The 15,434-nt window shown below is 45.0% G+C and overlaps 1 protein-coding gene across 1 annotated transcript in view; it reads right to left on the bottom strand.

Moving 5' to 3' along the window:
- Positions 1-15,434, bottom strand: part of KLB (klotho beta) — a 47,364-nt gene that overhangs the window by 4,758 nt on the left and 27,172 nt on the right. The window contains exons 2-3 of the mRNA XM_050790339.1: positions 12,360-12,870; positions 8,608-8,876 (exon numbers count right to left, since the gene is read on the bottom strand). Of these exons, the coding sequence (XP_050646296.1) occupies positions 8,608-8,876; positions 12,360-12,870 (780 nt within the window). The remainder of the gene's footprint in view (positions 1-8,607; positions 8,877-12,359; positions 12,871-15,434) is intronic.

A 15,434-nucleotide genomic window follows, 5' to 3' on the forward strand; every position in this document is an offset into this window, starting at 1 on the left:
TTGATGTGATTCTGTTCAAATGCATCAGGAAATTGGCTTGGTACACTCAGTTAAAAGCAATAACAAAAGATAGATTCTAAACCCTGCTATAAATTGAAGACAAAGTTGAAATTCCTGTTGTAGGCCGGGCGCGGTGGCTCAAGCCTGTAATCCCAGCACTTTGGGAGGCCGAGACGGGCGGATCACGAGGTCAGGAGATCGAGACCATTCTGGCTAACACGGTGAAACCCTGTCTCTACTAAAAAATACAAAAAACTAGCTGGGCGGGGTGGCGGGCGCCTGTAGTTCCAGCTACACGGGAGGCTGAGGCAGGAGAATGGCGTAAACCCGGGAGGCGGAGCTTGCAGTGAGCTGAGATCCGGCCACTGCACTCCAGCCCGGGTGACAGAGCATGACTCCGTCTCAAAAAAAAAAAAAAAAAAAAAAAAAGAAAAGAAATTCCTGTTGTAGAGATTTCACTGAGAAGAGAGGCTGGTTGACCCCAGGCACAGTTCCTAAAAGAGGCTGGTACGATAGGGTAGGCAATGACCCCTTGCATTTGCTGAATGCATATCTCTAAATTCTATTTTAAAAGTCCAGGCTGGACGCAGTGGCTCACACCTGTAATCCTAGCACTTTGGGAGTCTGAGGGGGGCAGATCACCTAAGGTCGGGAGTTTGAGACCAGCCTGACCAACATGGAGAAACCCGGTCTCTACTAAAAAAAAAAAAAAAAAAAAAAAAAAATACAAAATTAGCCAGGCGTGAAGGCGCATGCCTGCAATCCCAGCTACCCTGGAGGCTGAGGCAGGAGAATCGCTTGAACCTGGGAGGCAGAGGTTGCGGTGAGCCAAGATTGCGCCATTGCACTCCAGCCTGGGCAACAAGAGCAAAAAAAGAAAAGAAAAGGAAAAAAAGAAAAGTCCAAGCGAAATCACATTTGCATCCATCATGTTTCCCCGACCCATGTGCCTGTGAAAACATAGTATTTATTAATCCAACAGAATGCTGACACGTTTTCTATGCAAGGCGCTTGGGTTATGGGTGGAAAGGACAGTAGAATATCCCCAGAAACTCCCAAGGTTGACACTTGGATCCGACAGTGTCTCATTCTTTGTCTCTCCACGAAGGAGAGAGCCCTGGACTCCTGTTCTAGTTCTGCCCCTTTGAAACTCAGGCTTGGCAGCTATATAGTGATGGAGTAATCTCACCCACTTCACAGGTGTGCTGTGAGGACTCAGTGACTCTGGGAACTCTAATGCACTGTACAAACACAATGTAGTCATGACTTGGGTTTCATTTTCCCTAGTGGCAATAATTGCCTGCTAGGCCCTTGAGTCTAAACTAAAACAAAGCCCTTAAGAAAAACATTTCCAAATTCAAGATTAATAACGGAAAGTAAAAGTTATGTACTTGTTTTAAAGTACTTTTTTCTCCCTCATGACAGAATTTAAATACACCAGGAAAAAACTATAATTAACCTTTGGTAAATATTTTCCATCTAATTGTTTTTTCGTGTGTCATCTTTCATAGTTTAATTACAAAACCATATCACTGCCCATTTGCCATCTGCCAACCAGTTATCTAGAACATTAAACTAAGAGAACATTGATCATGTGAGCATGAAGTTAAATCTGTATATAATTAATTATTTGAGTAAAATCCTCCTAGCCTAGATGGCCAGTTTCAGTGTTTTGAAAACTCAGAACATGGTATTGAAAGGATGTTTATAAAAGGCAGTCTTGCTATGGGGCAAGGCAAGATCAAATAAAAATGTCTTACGTTAAAAACCTTCAGAAAGCATTAGTCTCAGCAAGTGTGTATGATTAATCTGCTAAGAGGTTGATTTTCTAGTTAAAGATGATGCATCCCAATCCCAACCCCAGCTCCCAAAGCTTGTTTCTAAAATCCCATGTCCCACCAAAAGGACCTTGTACTCCTTGGAGAAATGGCTTTTTCTAGGAGAAGAATGAGATGAAGCTGGGGCATCTTGTGCCAGAAAATAAGGAAGTGCTTAAAAACTGAAAGGGAAATGTGGAAAAGACAGGAACCGCTTGAGGGGGTCCCATTGACTAAATTAGAAACAATTTGAGCATCAAAAGGAACAATATCATAATGACAATAATGAATTACAAGGCATCAAATTTAAGAGAATCCAGCTAATAAATGTAGAGGGAATAATCCGATTAGAAATTTACCATTTTGCAATCTACAAAGTAACAATTAAGGCAAGGTTCATGAAAGAATGTTTGTTTGTTTGAGATGGAGTTTCGTTTTTGTCTCCCAGGCTGGAGTGCAATGGCACGATCTTGGCTCACTGCATCCTCCGCCTCCTGGGTTCAAGCGATTCTCCTGCCTCAGCCTCCTGAAGCTGGGATTACAGGCACCTGCCACCGTGCCCGGCTAGTTTTTGTATTTTTAGTACAGACAGGGTTTCACCATGTTGGTCAGGCTGGTCTTGAACTCCTGACCTCAGGTGATCCGCCCACATTGGCCTCCCAGAGTGCTGGGATTACAGGTGTGAGCCACTGGGCCCGGCCCGGCTCATGAAAGAATGTTAAAACCATGGAGTGAAATGTTGTTGAGGAATAGGATATTCATAGAGTCCCAAGTATCAACATCAGATTACTTCTTCTTCTTTTTTTCTTTTTTGGACAGAGTCTCGCTCTGTTGCCCAGGCTGGAGTGCAATGGTGCGATCTTGGCTCCCTGCAACCTCCACTTCTGAGGTTCAAGTGATTCTCCTGCCTCAGCCTCTCAAGTAGCTGGGATTACAAGCCCGTGCCACACCATGCCTGGCTAATTTTTTTTTTTTTTTTTTTAAGTAGAGACAGGATTTTGCCACAATGGCCAGGCTGGTCCTGACCTCAAGTGATATGCCTGCCTTGGACTCCCAAAGTGCTGGGATTACAGGTGTGAGTCACTGAGCCTGGCCAACATCAGATTACTTCTTAATTAAAAATGGAAAAGTTACCACATGGCAAATGTCACCTTTTTTTTCTTTTTTCTTTTTTTTGGGGGGGAGTGGGGAGGAGGGACAGGGTCTTGCTCTGTCGCCCACACTAGACTGCGTCCTCGACCAAAGTGATCTACCCACATTGGCCTCTCAAAGTGCTGGGATTACAGGAGTGAACAAGTGTGCCTAGCCGCAAATGCCACCTTAACCAAGAAATCTGGTGATACTACTTCAACCACAGTAATATCTTCAGTAATGAAACAAATTGACATCATTGACCTCCTGATGTGATAAAAAGGCACATCATCTATGTAGTATTATTTCCAGAAATGGTTAACTGAGTCATTAGACTCAGAAGACAACCAGAGAAATCTACAAGCAGTTGGCCTGGACTCTTCAAACAGGGCAGTGCCATGAGGTGATTGCCCTGAATTAAAGGATGCTAAAGATACATGACAACCAACGTTTGATCTTTGTTTGCATTCTTAATCAAAGATTTTTTTAATCCATAAAGGACATTTTTGGAACATTAAAAAAAATTGAATATGGATTGTATTTTAGATAGCGTTGAGTCAATGTTTAATTTCCTGGGAATCATAAGAATGTCCTTGTTCTTAGGAGATACATGCTGAGATATTTTGGGGTGGAGTATAATGATGTCTGCAATTTATCGAAAGTTTATGAAAGAGAGAGGCAGAGGCCGGGTGTCTCACGCCTGTAATCCCAGCACTTTGGGAGGTCGAGGTGGGTGGATCATGAGGTCAGGAGTTCGAGACCAGCCTAGCCAAAATAGTGAAACCCCGTCTCTACTAAAAATACAAAAAATTAGCTGGGCGTGGTGGCAGGCGCCTATAACTTGGGAGGCTGAGGCAGGAGAATCTCTTGAATCCGGGAGGTGGAGGTTTTTTTGAGACCCTGTCTCAAAAAAAAAAAAAAGGGAGAGAGGCAGAATTGAAACCAATATGGCAGCATGTTAACAGTCAGTCTTGATGAAGGGAATATGCATTTCTATTGAATAAGTTCGAAATTTTTCAAAGTAAAACGTTGGAGGAGAAAAGAATGCTAAGAGGCTAGGGAAAATAAGACAGAAATGTGCAAAGTTTGGCTTAGTAATTTTTTTTTTTTTTTTGAGACAGGGTCTTGCTCTGTTGCCCAGCCTGGAGTACAGTGGCACAATCACGGCTCACTGCAAACTTCAATTCCTGGGCTCAAGTGATACTCTTGCCTCAGCCTCCCGAGTAGATGGAATGATAGATGGAATTACAGGCCCACACCACCACACCCAGTTTTTTTTGTAGAGACAGGGTTTTTCCATATTGGCCAGGCTGGTCTCAAACTCCTGAGCTCAAGTGATCCTCCCACCTTGGCCTCCCAAAGTGCTGGGATTACAGGAGTGAGTCAGCACGCCCGGCCTGGCTAAGTAATATTTTTCAAGTATTACTTTAATTTTGTCAGTCTCCCTATAGAGGACATCTAGTTTTCTGTGTACACAGTGTCTATTCATATATTTATTGGCTGATTTTTCAAAAAGCACCGTAATTTTTCTTGGCAAACCAGTCATCCCTATTTATTTATTTATTTATTTATTTATTTATTTATTTATTTATTTAGGTTTAGGCTACCCAAATGAAGCAGTGGGAGTAGAGAAGGAACAGAAATCTATAACTGGTTGTAACCAATAAGTTGTAAACACCAGTGCACTCGGATCAGCCTTATCCTCATTCTTAATCCAAGTGGTTCAAGTGAAGCTGGCTCCTCGCTGGGCTCCAGAGACGAGCATGAAACCCAGACCTGACAGATCACAGAACCGCTTTGCCTGACCCCGTGGTCAGTTCTTGCTCTGAAATGTAGAAGGGGCAGACATTCACAGTATCTAAGGAACAGGTGGGTTTTAGCTGAAGCAGGAGCTTGTAGGTTGGGTCTCCCATACAGGCAGGCAAAGGAACTCTTATATCTCCTGGGGTCTTTCTTTGCTAGGTCTGGAATTTTGAAAAATATAAACTCAATTGAAGTGATAGGGAAAAAGACATTTTAGCAAAATCTGAACATGAATAGTATTGAACTCTCCTGCCTCTGCCATGTGAAGGAAGAGGCAGGAACTGGCTCTGGAGGGGACACAAGCTGAAGATGAGACACTGTGTTTATTCTGCTCTCTATACCTTTCCCCCTTCATCACCCTGAGCTCTTGCTAAAGTCTTGTTTAAATATCCACAGGGAGCTGGGTGCAGTGCCTCACACCTGTAATCCCAGCACTTTGGGAGTCTGAGGCAGACAGATTGCTTAAGGCCAAGAGTTCGAGACCAGTCTGGCCAACATAGTGAAACCCTATCTCTACTAAAAATACAAAAATTAGCTGGGCACAGTGGCAGGCACCTGTAATCCTAGCTGCTCTGGAGGCAGAGGCAGGAGAATCGCTTGAATTCAGGAGGCAGAGATTGCAGTGAGCTGAGATCACGTCACTGTACTCCAGCCTGGAAGACAGAGTGAGACTATTTCAAATAAATAAATATCCACAGCTGGGCACGGTGGCTAACGCCTGTAATCCTAGCACTTTGGGAGGCCGAGACAGGTAGATTGCCTAAGCTCAGGAGTTTGAGACCAGCCTGGACAACATGGTGAAACCCTGTCCCTACTAAAATACAAAAAATCAGCTGGGCAGGGTGGCAGGCGCCTGTAATCCCAGCTACTCAGGAGGCTGAGGCACGAGAATTGCTTGAACATGGGAGGCAGAGGTTGCAGTGAGCCAGGCAACAAAGCAAAACTCTGTCTCAAAAATAAATAACTATGGCCAGGCACGGTGGCTCACGCCTGTAATCCCAGCACTATGGGAGGCCAAGGCGGGCGGATCACGAGGTCGGGAGATGGAGACCATCTTGGCTAACACAGTGAAACCCCATCTCTACTAAAAATATAAAAAATTAGCCGGGTATGGTGGCGGGCACCTGTCGTCCCAGCTACTCGGGAGGCTGAGGCAGGAGAATGGCATGAACCTGGGAGGTGGAGCTTGCAGTGAGCCGAGATCGTGCCACTGCACTGCAGCCTGGGCGACAGAGCGAGACTCCATCTCAAAAAAAAAAAAAAAAAAAAAATTAAATAAATAAATAATTATATAAATATAAATAAATGTCCACAGGGGTTGAGATTCATAACCTGAGAACTTTGCTAATTCATGGTTTGAACCCTTTTGTCTGGTCTCAATCCTTGTACATCTTGTTGTCTTTCCATATGCTTCTATTAATAGAATACAGGCATGTCTGGGCACGGTGGCTCACTCCTGTAATTTGGGAGGCTGAGGCAGGCAGATCACTTGAGGCCTGGAGTTCAAGACCAGCCTGGCCAACATAGTGAAACCCCATCTGTACTACAAATACAAAAATTAGCTGGGCGTGGTGGTGGGCACCTGTAATCCCAGCTACTTGGGAGGCTAAGGCAGCAGAATTGCTTGAATCCAGGAGGCAGAGGTTGCAGTGAGCCAAGATCACACCACTGCACATCAGCCTGGGCAACACAGTGAGACTCCGTCTCAATAAAGAAAAGTAGAGAAGAGAAGAGAAAAAAGAAAAGGAAAGGAAAGAAAAGGAAAGGAAAGAAAAGAAAAGAAAAGAAAAGAGAAAGCCAGGCACAGTGGCTCACGCCTGTAATCCCAGCACTTTGGGAGGCCGAGGTGGGTGGATCACCTGAGGTCAGGAGTTTGAGACCAGCCTGGCCAACTTGGTGAAACCCTGTTTCTACTAAAAATACAAAAATTTGCCTGGGCGCGGCGGCTCATGCCTATAATCCCAGCATTTTGGGAGGCCAAGGTGGGTGGATAACCTGAGGTCAGGAGTTCGAGGCCAGTTTGGCCAACATGGTGAAACCCCGTCTCTACTAATAATACAAAAATTAGCCGGGAGTGGTGGCACATGCCTGTAATTCCAGATACTTGGGAGGCTGAGACAGGACAATTGCTTGAACCCAGGAGGCGAAGGTTGCAGCAGTGAGCCAAGATCCTGCCATTGCACTCCAGCCTAGGCGATGAGCAACAAGAATGAAACTCCGTCTCCAAAAAAAAAAAAAAAAAAAAAAAGAAAAATTTGCCAGGCATGGTGGCAGGTGCCTGTAATCCCAGCTACTTGGGAGGCTGAGGCAGGAGAATCATTTGAACTGTGGAGGCGGAGGTTGCAGTGAGCCAAGATGGCACCATTGCACTCCAGCCTGGGCAACGGAGTGAGACTCTGTCTCAAAAAGAAAAAACAAAACCAAAAACAATGCAATAGTGTGGTATTGTGAAGTCTTAAAGCATAGTGGTTGGAAGACAGACCTAGGTAACTTGGGCAAGTTATGTAACCGCCCCCTAAATTTCAGTTGCGTTGCCTGTAAGATGAGGGTTTTAACATTAAGTAGGTTGGATGGAGTGGCTTGCACCTGTAACCCCAGTACTTTGGGAGGCTGAGGCAGGATGTTTGTTTGAGTCCAGGAGTTCCAGACCAGTCTGGGCAGCATAGTAAGACTCTGTCTGTACAAAAAATCAAAAATTAGCTGGGCATAGTGGCGTGAACCTGGAGTCCCAGCTCAAGGTTGAGGTGGGATGATCACTTGAGGCCAGGAGAGTGAGGCTACAGGGAGCTGTGATTGTGCCACTGCACTCCAGCCTGGGTGACAGAGCAAGATCCTGTCTCAGAAAAAAAAAAAAGGTGAAGTAGAGAGAACGTGCATACATAGCAGTTAAATGACTGTGCATCTGGAAGCTTGAAGAAGGGATGTTAACAGTTCTGCCAGCGCTCGTTATCTCAGCAAGTTGATAGGTCTCACTTTCCTCCCCTGCAAAATGAAGGATTTGGAATGGGAGGTCTTTAAGGTCTCATCTGGCTCTAAAAGGTGATTTCTTGATTTCCAGGTAGCATAGTTAAAATAATAATAAAACTAAAAGGCGATCTCATTCATTCACCTGGTTCTAGAAGACGAGCACCTGCCAGGTGCCAGGCACTGCCCTAGTGAGGCATATAGCAGGCATCAAAGCCTCAGGCATTTCTGCTCTTATGCAGCTTGCATTCTAGTAGGGGAAACAGGTGATAAGTATGGAAAATGTGGAAAGCACAAAGTATGTCAGGAGGTGGCGAGTACGCTACAGAAAAGCAGGAAAAGAGGAAGAGAAGTGATAGGAGGATGGTTTTTGGAGTGGAGGGAAGCCTTATCGAGGAGATGACTTTTAAGGACAGCTGAATGGGGTGAGGAATGAGACGTGTGGGAAGGCTCCACTGGGATATAGAGACCTCAGAAGGCAAATTACCCAACTCTGTGAAACAGCAAGAATCAATTAAACAAGGCGCTGCTAATAATTTGCTTTTGGCAAAACAAAAATCTAAAAACAAATTTCCTATCATTTTGACATTACTATTATAACAAAAACCTGACACAGAAATGACAGTAAGTTCCCTCTAGACTGTATGCTTCTTGAGGGCAGCCTCTTCACCTCTCCATCTCCATCACCAATTATGAGTTCTGGCCCATGAAAGGCTCTCAGCATCTATTTACTTCTTTTTCTCCCTTCTCTTTCCCTAGCTCTCCTTCATAATCTCCATACAATTGTGGTATTTGATATTGTCTGACAGCTATCTCTCAGCTGTCATTGAGTAAATGAAATAGTGTGTGCTGTTTGCCCCAGTTTATGGTTAATTTGGAAGTAACCACTTACCTTAAGAACAGACTCGGTGACACCCCAGGAGAAGTCACAGGGAAACTGGCCCTGCACATCTGGCGTGGCCTCTTTTAAAGAAAAACCATTTTCTCGTATGATCTGCTTGTAGTAGTGTGCCGAAGACTTAGGTTTCCGCTCTTTTTGTTTACTGTTAAAATCCACATAAAATAATCCTCGGCGGATGGTGTAAGCATCCTGCCATTCAAAGCCATCCAGCAGAGACCAGGCAGTATAACCAAACACTCGTATTTCATCTAACCTTATTGCTGCACAGAGAAAAGAAAGCAGAGATGTTCAGAGGCCTAAACATTCTAGTTCGTGTTTACAATTTCACTAACGTGCCAGAGGGCAGCATATTGTAAAACGAACCTTTCCCCTAATTTTCAGGTCTGCTGTATCAAATAGAAAATTCATGTTTATACTTCAAAAGTGGCAATTATTTTCATCAAGACTGGTATCTCCTGATCCCCCGACTCCCGCTTGGACCAAGTGAATGTCACAGTTAAAGGATCACACCTTAAATACTCCTGAGACTTGGTGTGCAAATCTGTGTCAGAGGGCATGGTAATTTCCAGAACTCTTTGGGATCAATGCATATGTCTGCTCATGACCAAGAGTTTCTTATTTCAAGTCTGAGTTGGTTCTTGTTTATGGATAAGCTATTAATTCTAGGAAACTATCCAGGCCAAGAGTTTCTAAGAAATGTGTTCAACAGGCCCTGGTTCTAGTCTATAGCTGCTGTCGGGCCCTAAGGGGAGGTGGAATGGTAACACCTGGGGCATGGACACCCCTTCTGCCCAAGGAGTTTCTAAAAATCTGCTTTTAGAATTGACGTAAATGAATGTAGACATAAGGAGGTAAAAGAAGAAAAGTGATGTAAGAGAATGGAAACTGGCTGAGCTAAGGAGCAGGGTGCTGAGGCGCTTACCCTGCTATGCTCTAGGGAGCATGCTATTGGGCAAGTTTCTTGGCCTCAGTTTCCTCATTTGTAAACAAAAAAGATTGGAAAATAGGATCTCTAAGGACCTTTCTAGCTTTAAATCTCTTATTCAGTAACTTGTAGGAATTGTGTAAAAATGAAATATGAAAATCAACAGACTGGGCGCGGTGGCTCATGCCTGTAATCCCAGCACTTTGGGAGGCTGAGGTGGGTGGATCACCTGAGGTCAGGAAACACAATGAAGCCTCGTCTCTACTAAAAATACAAAAATTAGCCAGGGATGGTGGCGGGCACCTACAATCTCAGCTACTCAGGAGGCTGAGGCAGGAGAATCACTTGAACCCAGGAGGTGGAGATTGCAATGAGCCGAGATTGTGCCATTGTACTCCAGCCTGGGTAACAGGAACAAAACTCCATCTCAAAAAAAGAAAAAAAAAAAAGAGAGAGAAAAGAAAATCAACAGCAGCAGTCCAAACAACAAATACCCAAATTAGCCCTGAATCCTTTTTTCTTTCTTAAAAGATTTCACTTCCCTCATAGAAATGCCTCCTCATCTCTGCATTTTTGGGATTTTTATCCATGACATTCTTTTCCTTAAATGAGGAAAATCCAGGCCAAGAGTTTCCAAGAAGATAAATATGTTCAACAGGCCCTGGTTCTAGTCTATAGCTGCTGTAGGGCCCTAAGGAGAGGTGGAACGGTAACACCTGGGGAGTGCACACCCCTTCTGCCCAAGAGCATGACATTTGACCCAGACCCTGTAGGCAGAGCCCTCAGCCTTGGCTCCCACATGCATGGCCTGTAGCTGGGCGTGGCTCGGTTCCATGCTGTTCCTTCCTGCAACTTGGGGTGGCAGGGTCTGGTTCTCCTTCAGGACCCTCCCTGAAGGCTCTCTCCAGCGGCACCTAGGATTTTCTTCCTGGCTTGTGACTTTTAAAGAGAGCAACAGAATTTTAGAAAGATCCACAGAGAATTCCTTAATATGAGAGTGAAATAGAGCCCAACTCCAGGGAACAGAACCATTGTAACCTCAGCTTGTCTTCTGCTCTATTGTTTCTGTTAGCCACCTGTAGATGTCACTACTTGAGTAATAGAGTAAGGAGTGAGGGGCTAAGTGGGGGCCAAAAGTCACTGGGAGCAATAGAAGCAACTCATTTTGTCTTCAGACCTTTTCATCATACCTTCGTGTAATAGAGTATAAAGATCACAGTTTCAAGAAACACTTTCAACATCTCAGAATAAAGTACTACTGTGAGGAAACTTTAAGCATACCTCTTTTAGCACTATGTCCTTTATAAAGAATGAAACGCATCTTCTTGCCAATTAAGGATGTAGCTCTAGTCTGAAAGGATTCTGTTCTCAAACTTTTATTTAAAAAAGAATATGGGAATAACATGAAAAAGTTCTGTCAACATTGGACAATACAATGGCTGGGTGTGGTGGCTCACGCCTGTAATCCTGGCACTTTGGGAGGCTGAGGCAGGTGGATCACCTGAGGTCAGGAATTTGAGACCAGTCTGGCCAACATGGTGAAACCCCGTCTCTATTAAAAATACAAAACTTAGCCGGGCGTGGTGGCGGACACCTGTAATTCCAGCTACTCAGGAGGCTAAAGCAGGAGAATCACTTGAACCCAGGAGGCAGAGGTTGCAGTGAGCCGAGATCGCACTGTTGCACTCCAGCCTGGGCCACAGAGTGACTCCATCTGGAAAAAAAAAAAAAAAAAAAAAAAATTGGACGATACAAAAGGCCAGGCCGGGCCGGGCGCAGTGGCTCAAGCCTGTAATCCCAGCACTTTGGGAGGCCGAGACGGGTGGATCACGAGGTCAGGAGATCGAGACCATCCTGGCTAACACAGTGAAACCCCGTCTCTACTAAAAAATACAAAAAACTAGCCGGGCGAGGTGGCGGGCGCCTGTAGTCCCAGCTACTCGGGAGGCTGAGACAGGAGAATGGCGTAGACCCGGGAGGCGGAGCTTGCAGTGAGCTGAGATCCGGCCACTGCACTCCAGCCTGGGCAACAGAGCCAGACTCCGTCTCCAAAAAAAAAAAAAAAAAAAAAAAAAAAAAAAAAAAAAAAAAAAAAAAAAAAGGCCAGGCCGGGCATGGTGGCTCATGCCTGTAATCCCAGCACTTTGGGAGGCTGAGGCGGGTGGATCACTTAAGGTCAGGAGTTCAAGACCAGCCTGGCCAACATGGTGAGACCCTGTCTCTAGTAAAAATACAAAAATTAGCTGGGCGTGGTGGTGGACACCTGTAATCCCAGTTACTCAGGAGGCTGAGGCAGGAGAATCACTTGAACCTAGGAGGCAGAGGTTGCAGTGAGCCAAGATGGTGCCCCTGCACTTCAGCCTAGGAGACAGACAGAAACTCCATTTCGGGCCGGGCGCGGTGGCTCAAGCCTGTAATCCCAGCACTTTGGGAGGCCGAGACGGGCGGATCACGAGGGCAGGAGATCGAGACCATCCTGGCTAACACGGTGAAACCCCGTCTCTACTAAAAAATACAAAAAACTAGCCGGGCGAGGTGGTGGGTGCCTGTAGTCCCAGCTACTCGGGAGGCTGAGGCAGGAGAATGGCGTAAACCCGGGAGGCGAAGCTTGCAATGAGCCGATATCCGGCCACTGCACTCCAGCCTGGGCGGCAGAGCGAGACTCCGTCTCAAAAAAAAAAAAAAAAAAAAAAAAAAAAAAGAAACTCCATTTCAAAAAAAAAACTGCCCAACAATAATAGTTATATATTCAAAGGTGATTTTAAATATCCTGCAAATTTTTAGAATTTTTAAAAAATTAAGCAAGTGTACAACCAACCTTGAAGCACCTGGCTGAGGAAATTCTTCATCATGTAGATGGCCGTGGTGTCTTCTGTTTTCACATGACTGTCTGTGAACCAGCCATTCTCAGCAATCAAGATTCGAGGGTTGTTGTATTCCAGTTTAATCCAGTTCAGTGCTTCTCTTAAATTGAGTGAAACATTTTGCCCCATTTTAGCCATGGTGTTTAGGGGCTTGAAGTTGTTGGGTCCAAAAGAAAAGGCAAAGAAATCAGCTGTGCCTCTCACCTCATTCTTCTCTGCTTCAGAGAAAAGGGGTAGAATGGAGAGCAACTTCTTTTTCATCCCTTCTGGATAGTCGCCATCCCCATGGATAGGGTTGGCAAACCATCCAAGCACAGAAACCATGGACTGTTGACATTTGAGTATATCCATCGTGTTTTCCGACCGGTTTGGCTCGATCCAGTGAGATCCCAATGTGATCGATAACCAACCCTTCTGATGTGGGCGGAAATGTGTGTTGTAGTTATGCCAAACTTTCGAGTGAGCCTAAAAGAAGAAAATATTATTGATCTTTGTTGTCCTCACTTACAAGAGCTGTAACGTGGCTGGTAAATGGTCTTTTCATGGATAAAATGAATGCAGCATAGAGTGATTCAGGGGAAAGTGCCAGGGAGCCCCGATGACCTCAAAGTCTGTTCTCTATGCCCCTGATGCTTCCAACCTAAAGTTTCTGCTACAGGAGGGCTGGAGGCTGGCAGAAAGCCTAGTCTAGGCTCTTATTTCCCCTCTGCCTGGCTCCCTTCCCGGGTCCTCTTAGGGTTTGCTCCTCTACACAAGAAGACACAGAGTAGTGATTTTTTTTTTTTTTTTTTGAGATGGAGTCTCACTCTGTTACCCAGGTTGGAGTGTAGTGGTGCGATCTCAGCTCACTGCAACCTCCGCCTCCCAGGTTCAAGCAATTATCCTGTCTCAGATTCCTGAGTAGCTGGGATTACAGGTGCACACCACGACGCCCGACTAAGTTTTGTATTTTCAATAGAGACAGAGTTTCACCATATTGGTCAGGCTGGTCTGGAACTCCTGACCTCAGGTGATCCACCCTCCTTGGCCTCCCAAAGTGTTGGGATTACAGGAGTGAGCCACCGCGCCCGACCCAGAGCAGTGATCTTTCACCATTCTACAGAATCTTCCTTTGGTCCTAATTTAGAAGTCCAGGAAAACACAGGCCCTGAACCTATAAATGAATAATAATGGAGCCCACCTCCTAGGGATGTTGTGAGAATTGAGTGAATTAACCTGTGTGAACTGCTATAGAATCATGCCTGGCACAGAGTAAGCTCTATATAAGCCTTAGCTATTATTGGTATGATTATTAAAGGGTGGTTGGCACTGCCCACAGCAGAAGACCAATGGAAAGAGTGTGAGCTTTGGGGTCAGCACACCTAGGCTTGAAGTTCACGTACTTATTGTGTAACCTGAGGCAAGTCACTTAACCCTTCTGAAATCTCTTAGTATCCTCAGTTGTAGAATGAGGTTAATAAAAACAATATCCACCAGGCGCGGTGGCTCATGCCTGTAATCCCAGCATTTTGGAAGGCCGAGGCAGGCGGATCACCTGAGGTCAGGAGTTCGAGACCAGCCTGGCCAACGTGGTGAAACCCCGTGTGTACTAAAAACACGAAACTTAATTGGGCCTGGTGGCAAGCACCTGTAATCCCAGCTACTTGGGAGGCTGAGGCAGGAGAATTACTTGAACCCAGAAGGTGGAGGTTGCAGTGAGCAGAGATCCAGCCTGGGCGACAAGAACAAAACTCTGTCTCAAGAAAAAAAAAAAATCCTCTATAAGGTTGTTGTCAGATTTAGAGCTAATATATGCATGAAATAGGTAGCATAGAATAGAGCACGCAGGAGGTGCTGCCAAAAGGTGGAAGTTGTTATTGGTCCTCTGGAGTTTGCATTTCCAGTTGAGCTCTCTTACAATACAGCTTCGTGATGGGTTTCTGGTCCATTTAATATGACACATACTTCCTGAGCACTTACTTCCATGCCTGGCTTGCCCTGAGCTGAGAGACTGAGATAGATGGCACAGGAACTTACCCTCAGAAAGTTTCTTATCAGGAAAATAAGGATGAAACATGTGAAAGAGAAACATAAAACGGCATAAAATATGGCATTAAATAAAATAAATTAAAAAAAAGAAGCCAGAAGCCATGGCTCAGTTAACTGTCACAGCCACAGCTGAAGGAGCAAACATTAAGGACTCCATGCCAGTTAAATGCCAAGGCCACTTCTGTGTCCCAGTTAGCTGTGGAATTGTCCTTCATCTGTGTCACAGCCACTCTCTTCCCCTCAGCATTTGTCTTGCTTGTCTCTTGACATCTCTTCCCTGGTCTCTCAATTTCTCCACTATTCAAGTGTTTGTTTTTTTTTTTTTTTCTTTGAGACAGAGTCTTGCTCTGTCACCCAGGCTAGAGTGCAGTGGCACCATCTCAGCTCACTCAGCCTCCACCTCTCGGGTTCAAGTGATCCTCCCACCTCAGCCTCCCGAGTAGCTGAGACCGCAGGTGAGCACCACCAAGCCCGGTTAATTTTTGTATTTTTAGTAGAGATGGGGCTCCACCATGTTGGCCAGGCTGGTCTCAAACTCCTGACCTCAGGTGATCCACTCGCCTCAACCTCCCAAAGTGTTGGGATTACAGGCGTGAGCCACTGTGCCTGGCCTCCACTATTTGCGAGTTTCTAAAACGGATGCACAAACTCGTTATCTTTAGCACACAGAGCCTGCTTTCAGTTTTGTTCCTTAGCTTTTCTTTTGCTTACTGGAGATATTTTATATCAGGATAAACTGTCTGAAACTGCCTTTTATGTAGGTCAAAGACAACCAAATATGAACAATGGATTCAAACCAGATTGATCCTATGGACCCTGAAAATATTCCATAAACCCTGTTAGATGGGGAAAGTAGCATTGAGGTAAGGGGTGAGGATTCTGAAACGTGCCATCCTGCTTTAGGCAAGAAAACACAATTTAAATAAATTCCTGGAAGATTTTCCGGAGAAATAAATGCCTTGAGGTATACCTCTGTCCACTTGTCCTTACTCAATTTTCAT

The sequence above is a fragment of the Macaca thibetana genome, chromosome 5, assembly GCF_024542745.1.
Source record: "Macaca thibetana thibetana isolate TM-01 chromosome 5, ASM2454274v1, whole genome shotgun sequence".
Classification (NCBI taxonomy): Eukaryota; Metazoa; Chordata; class Mammalia; order Primates; family Cercopithecidae; genus Macaca; species Macaca thibetana.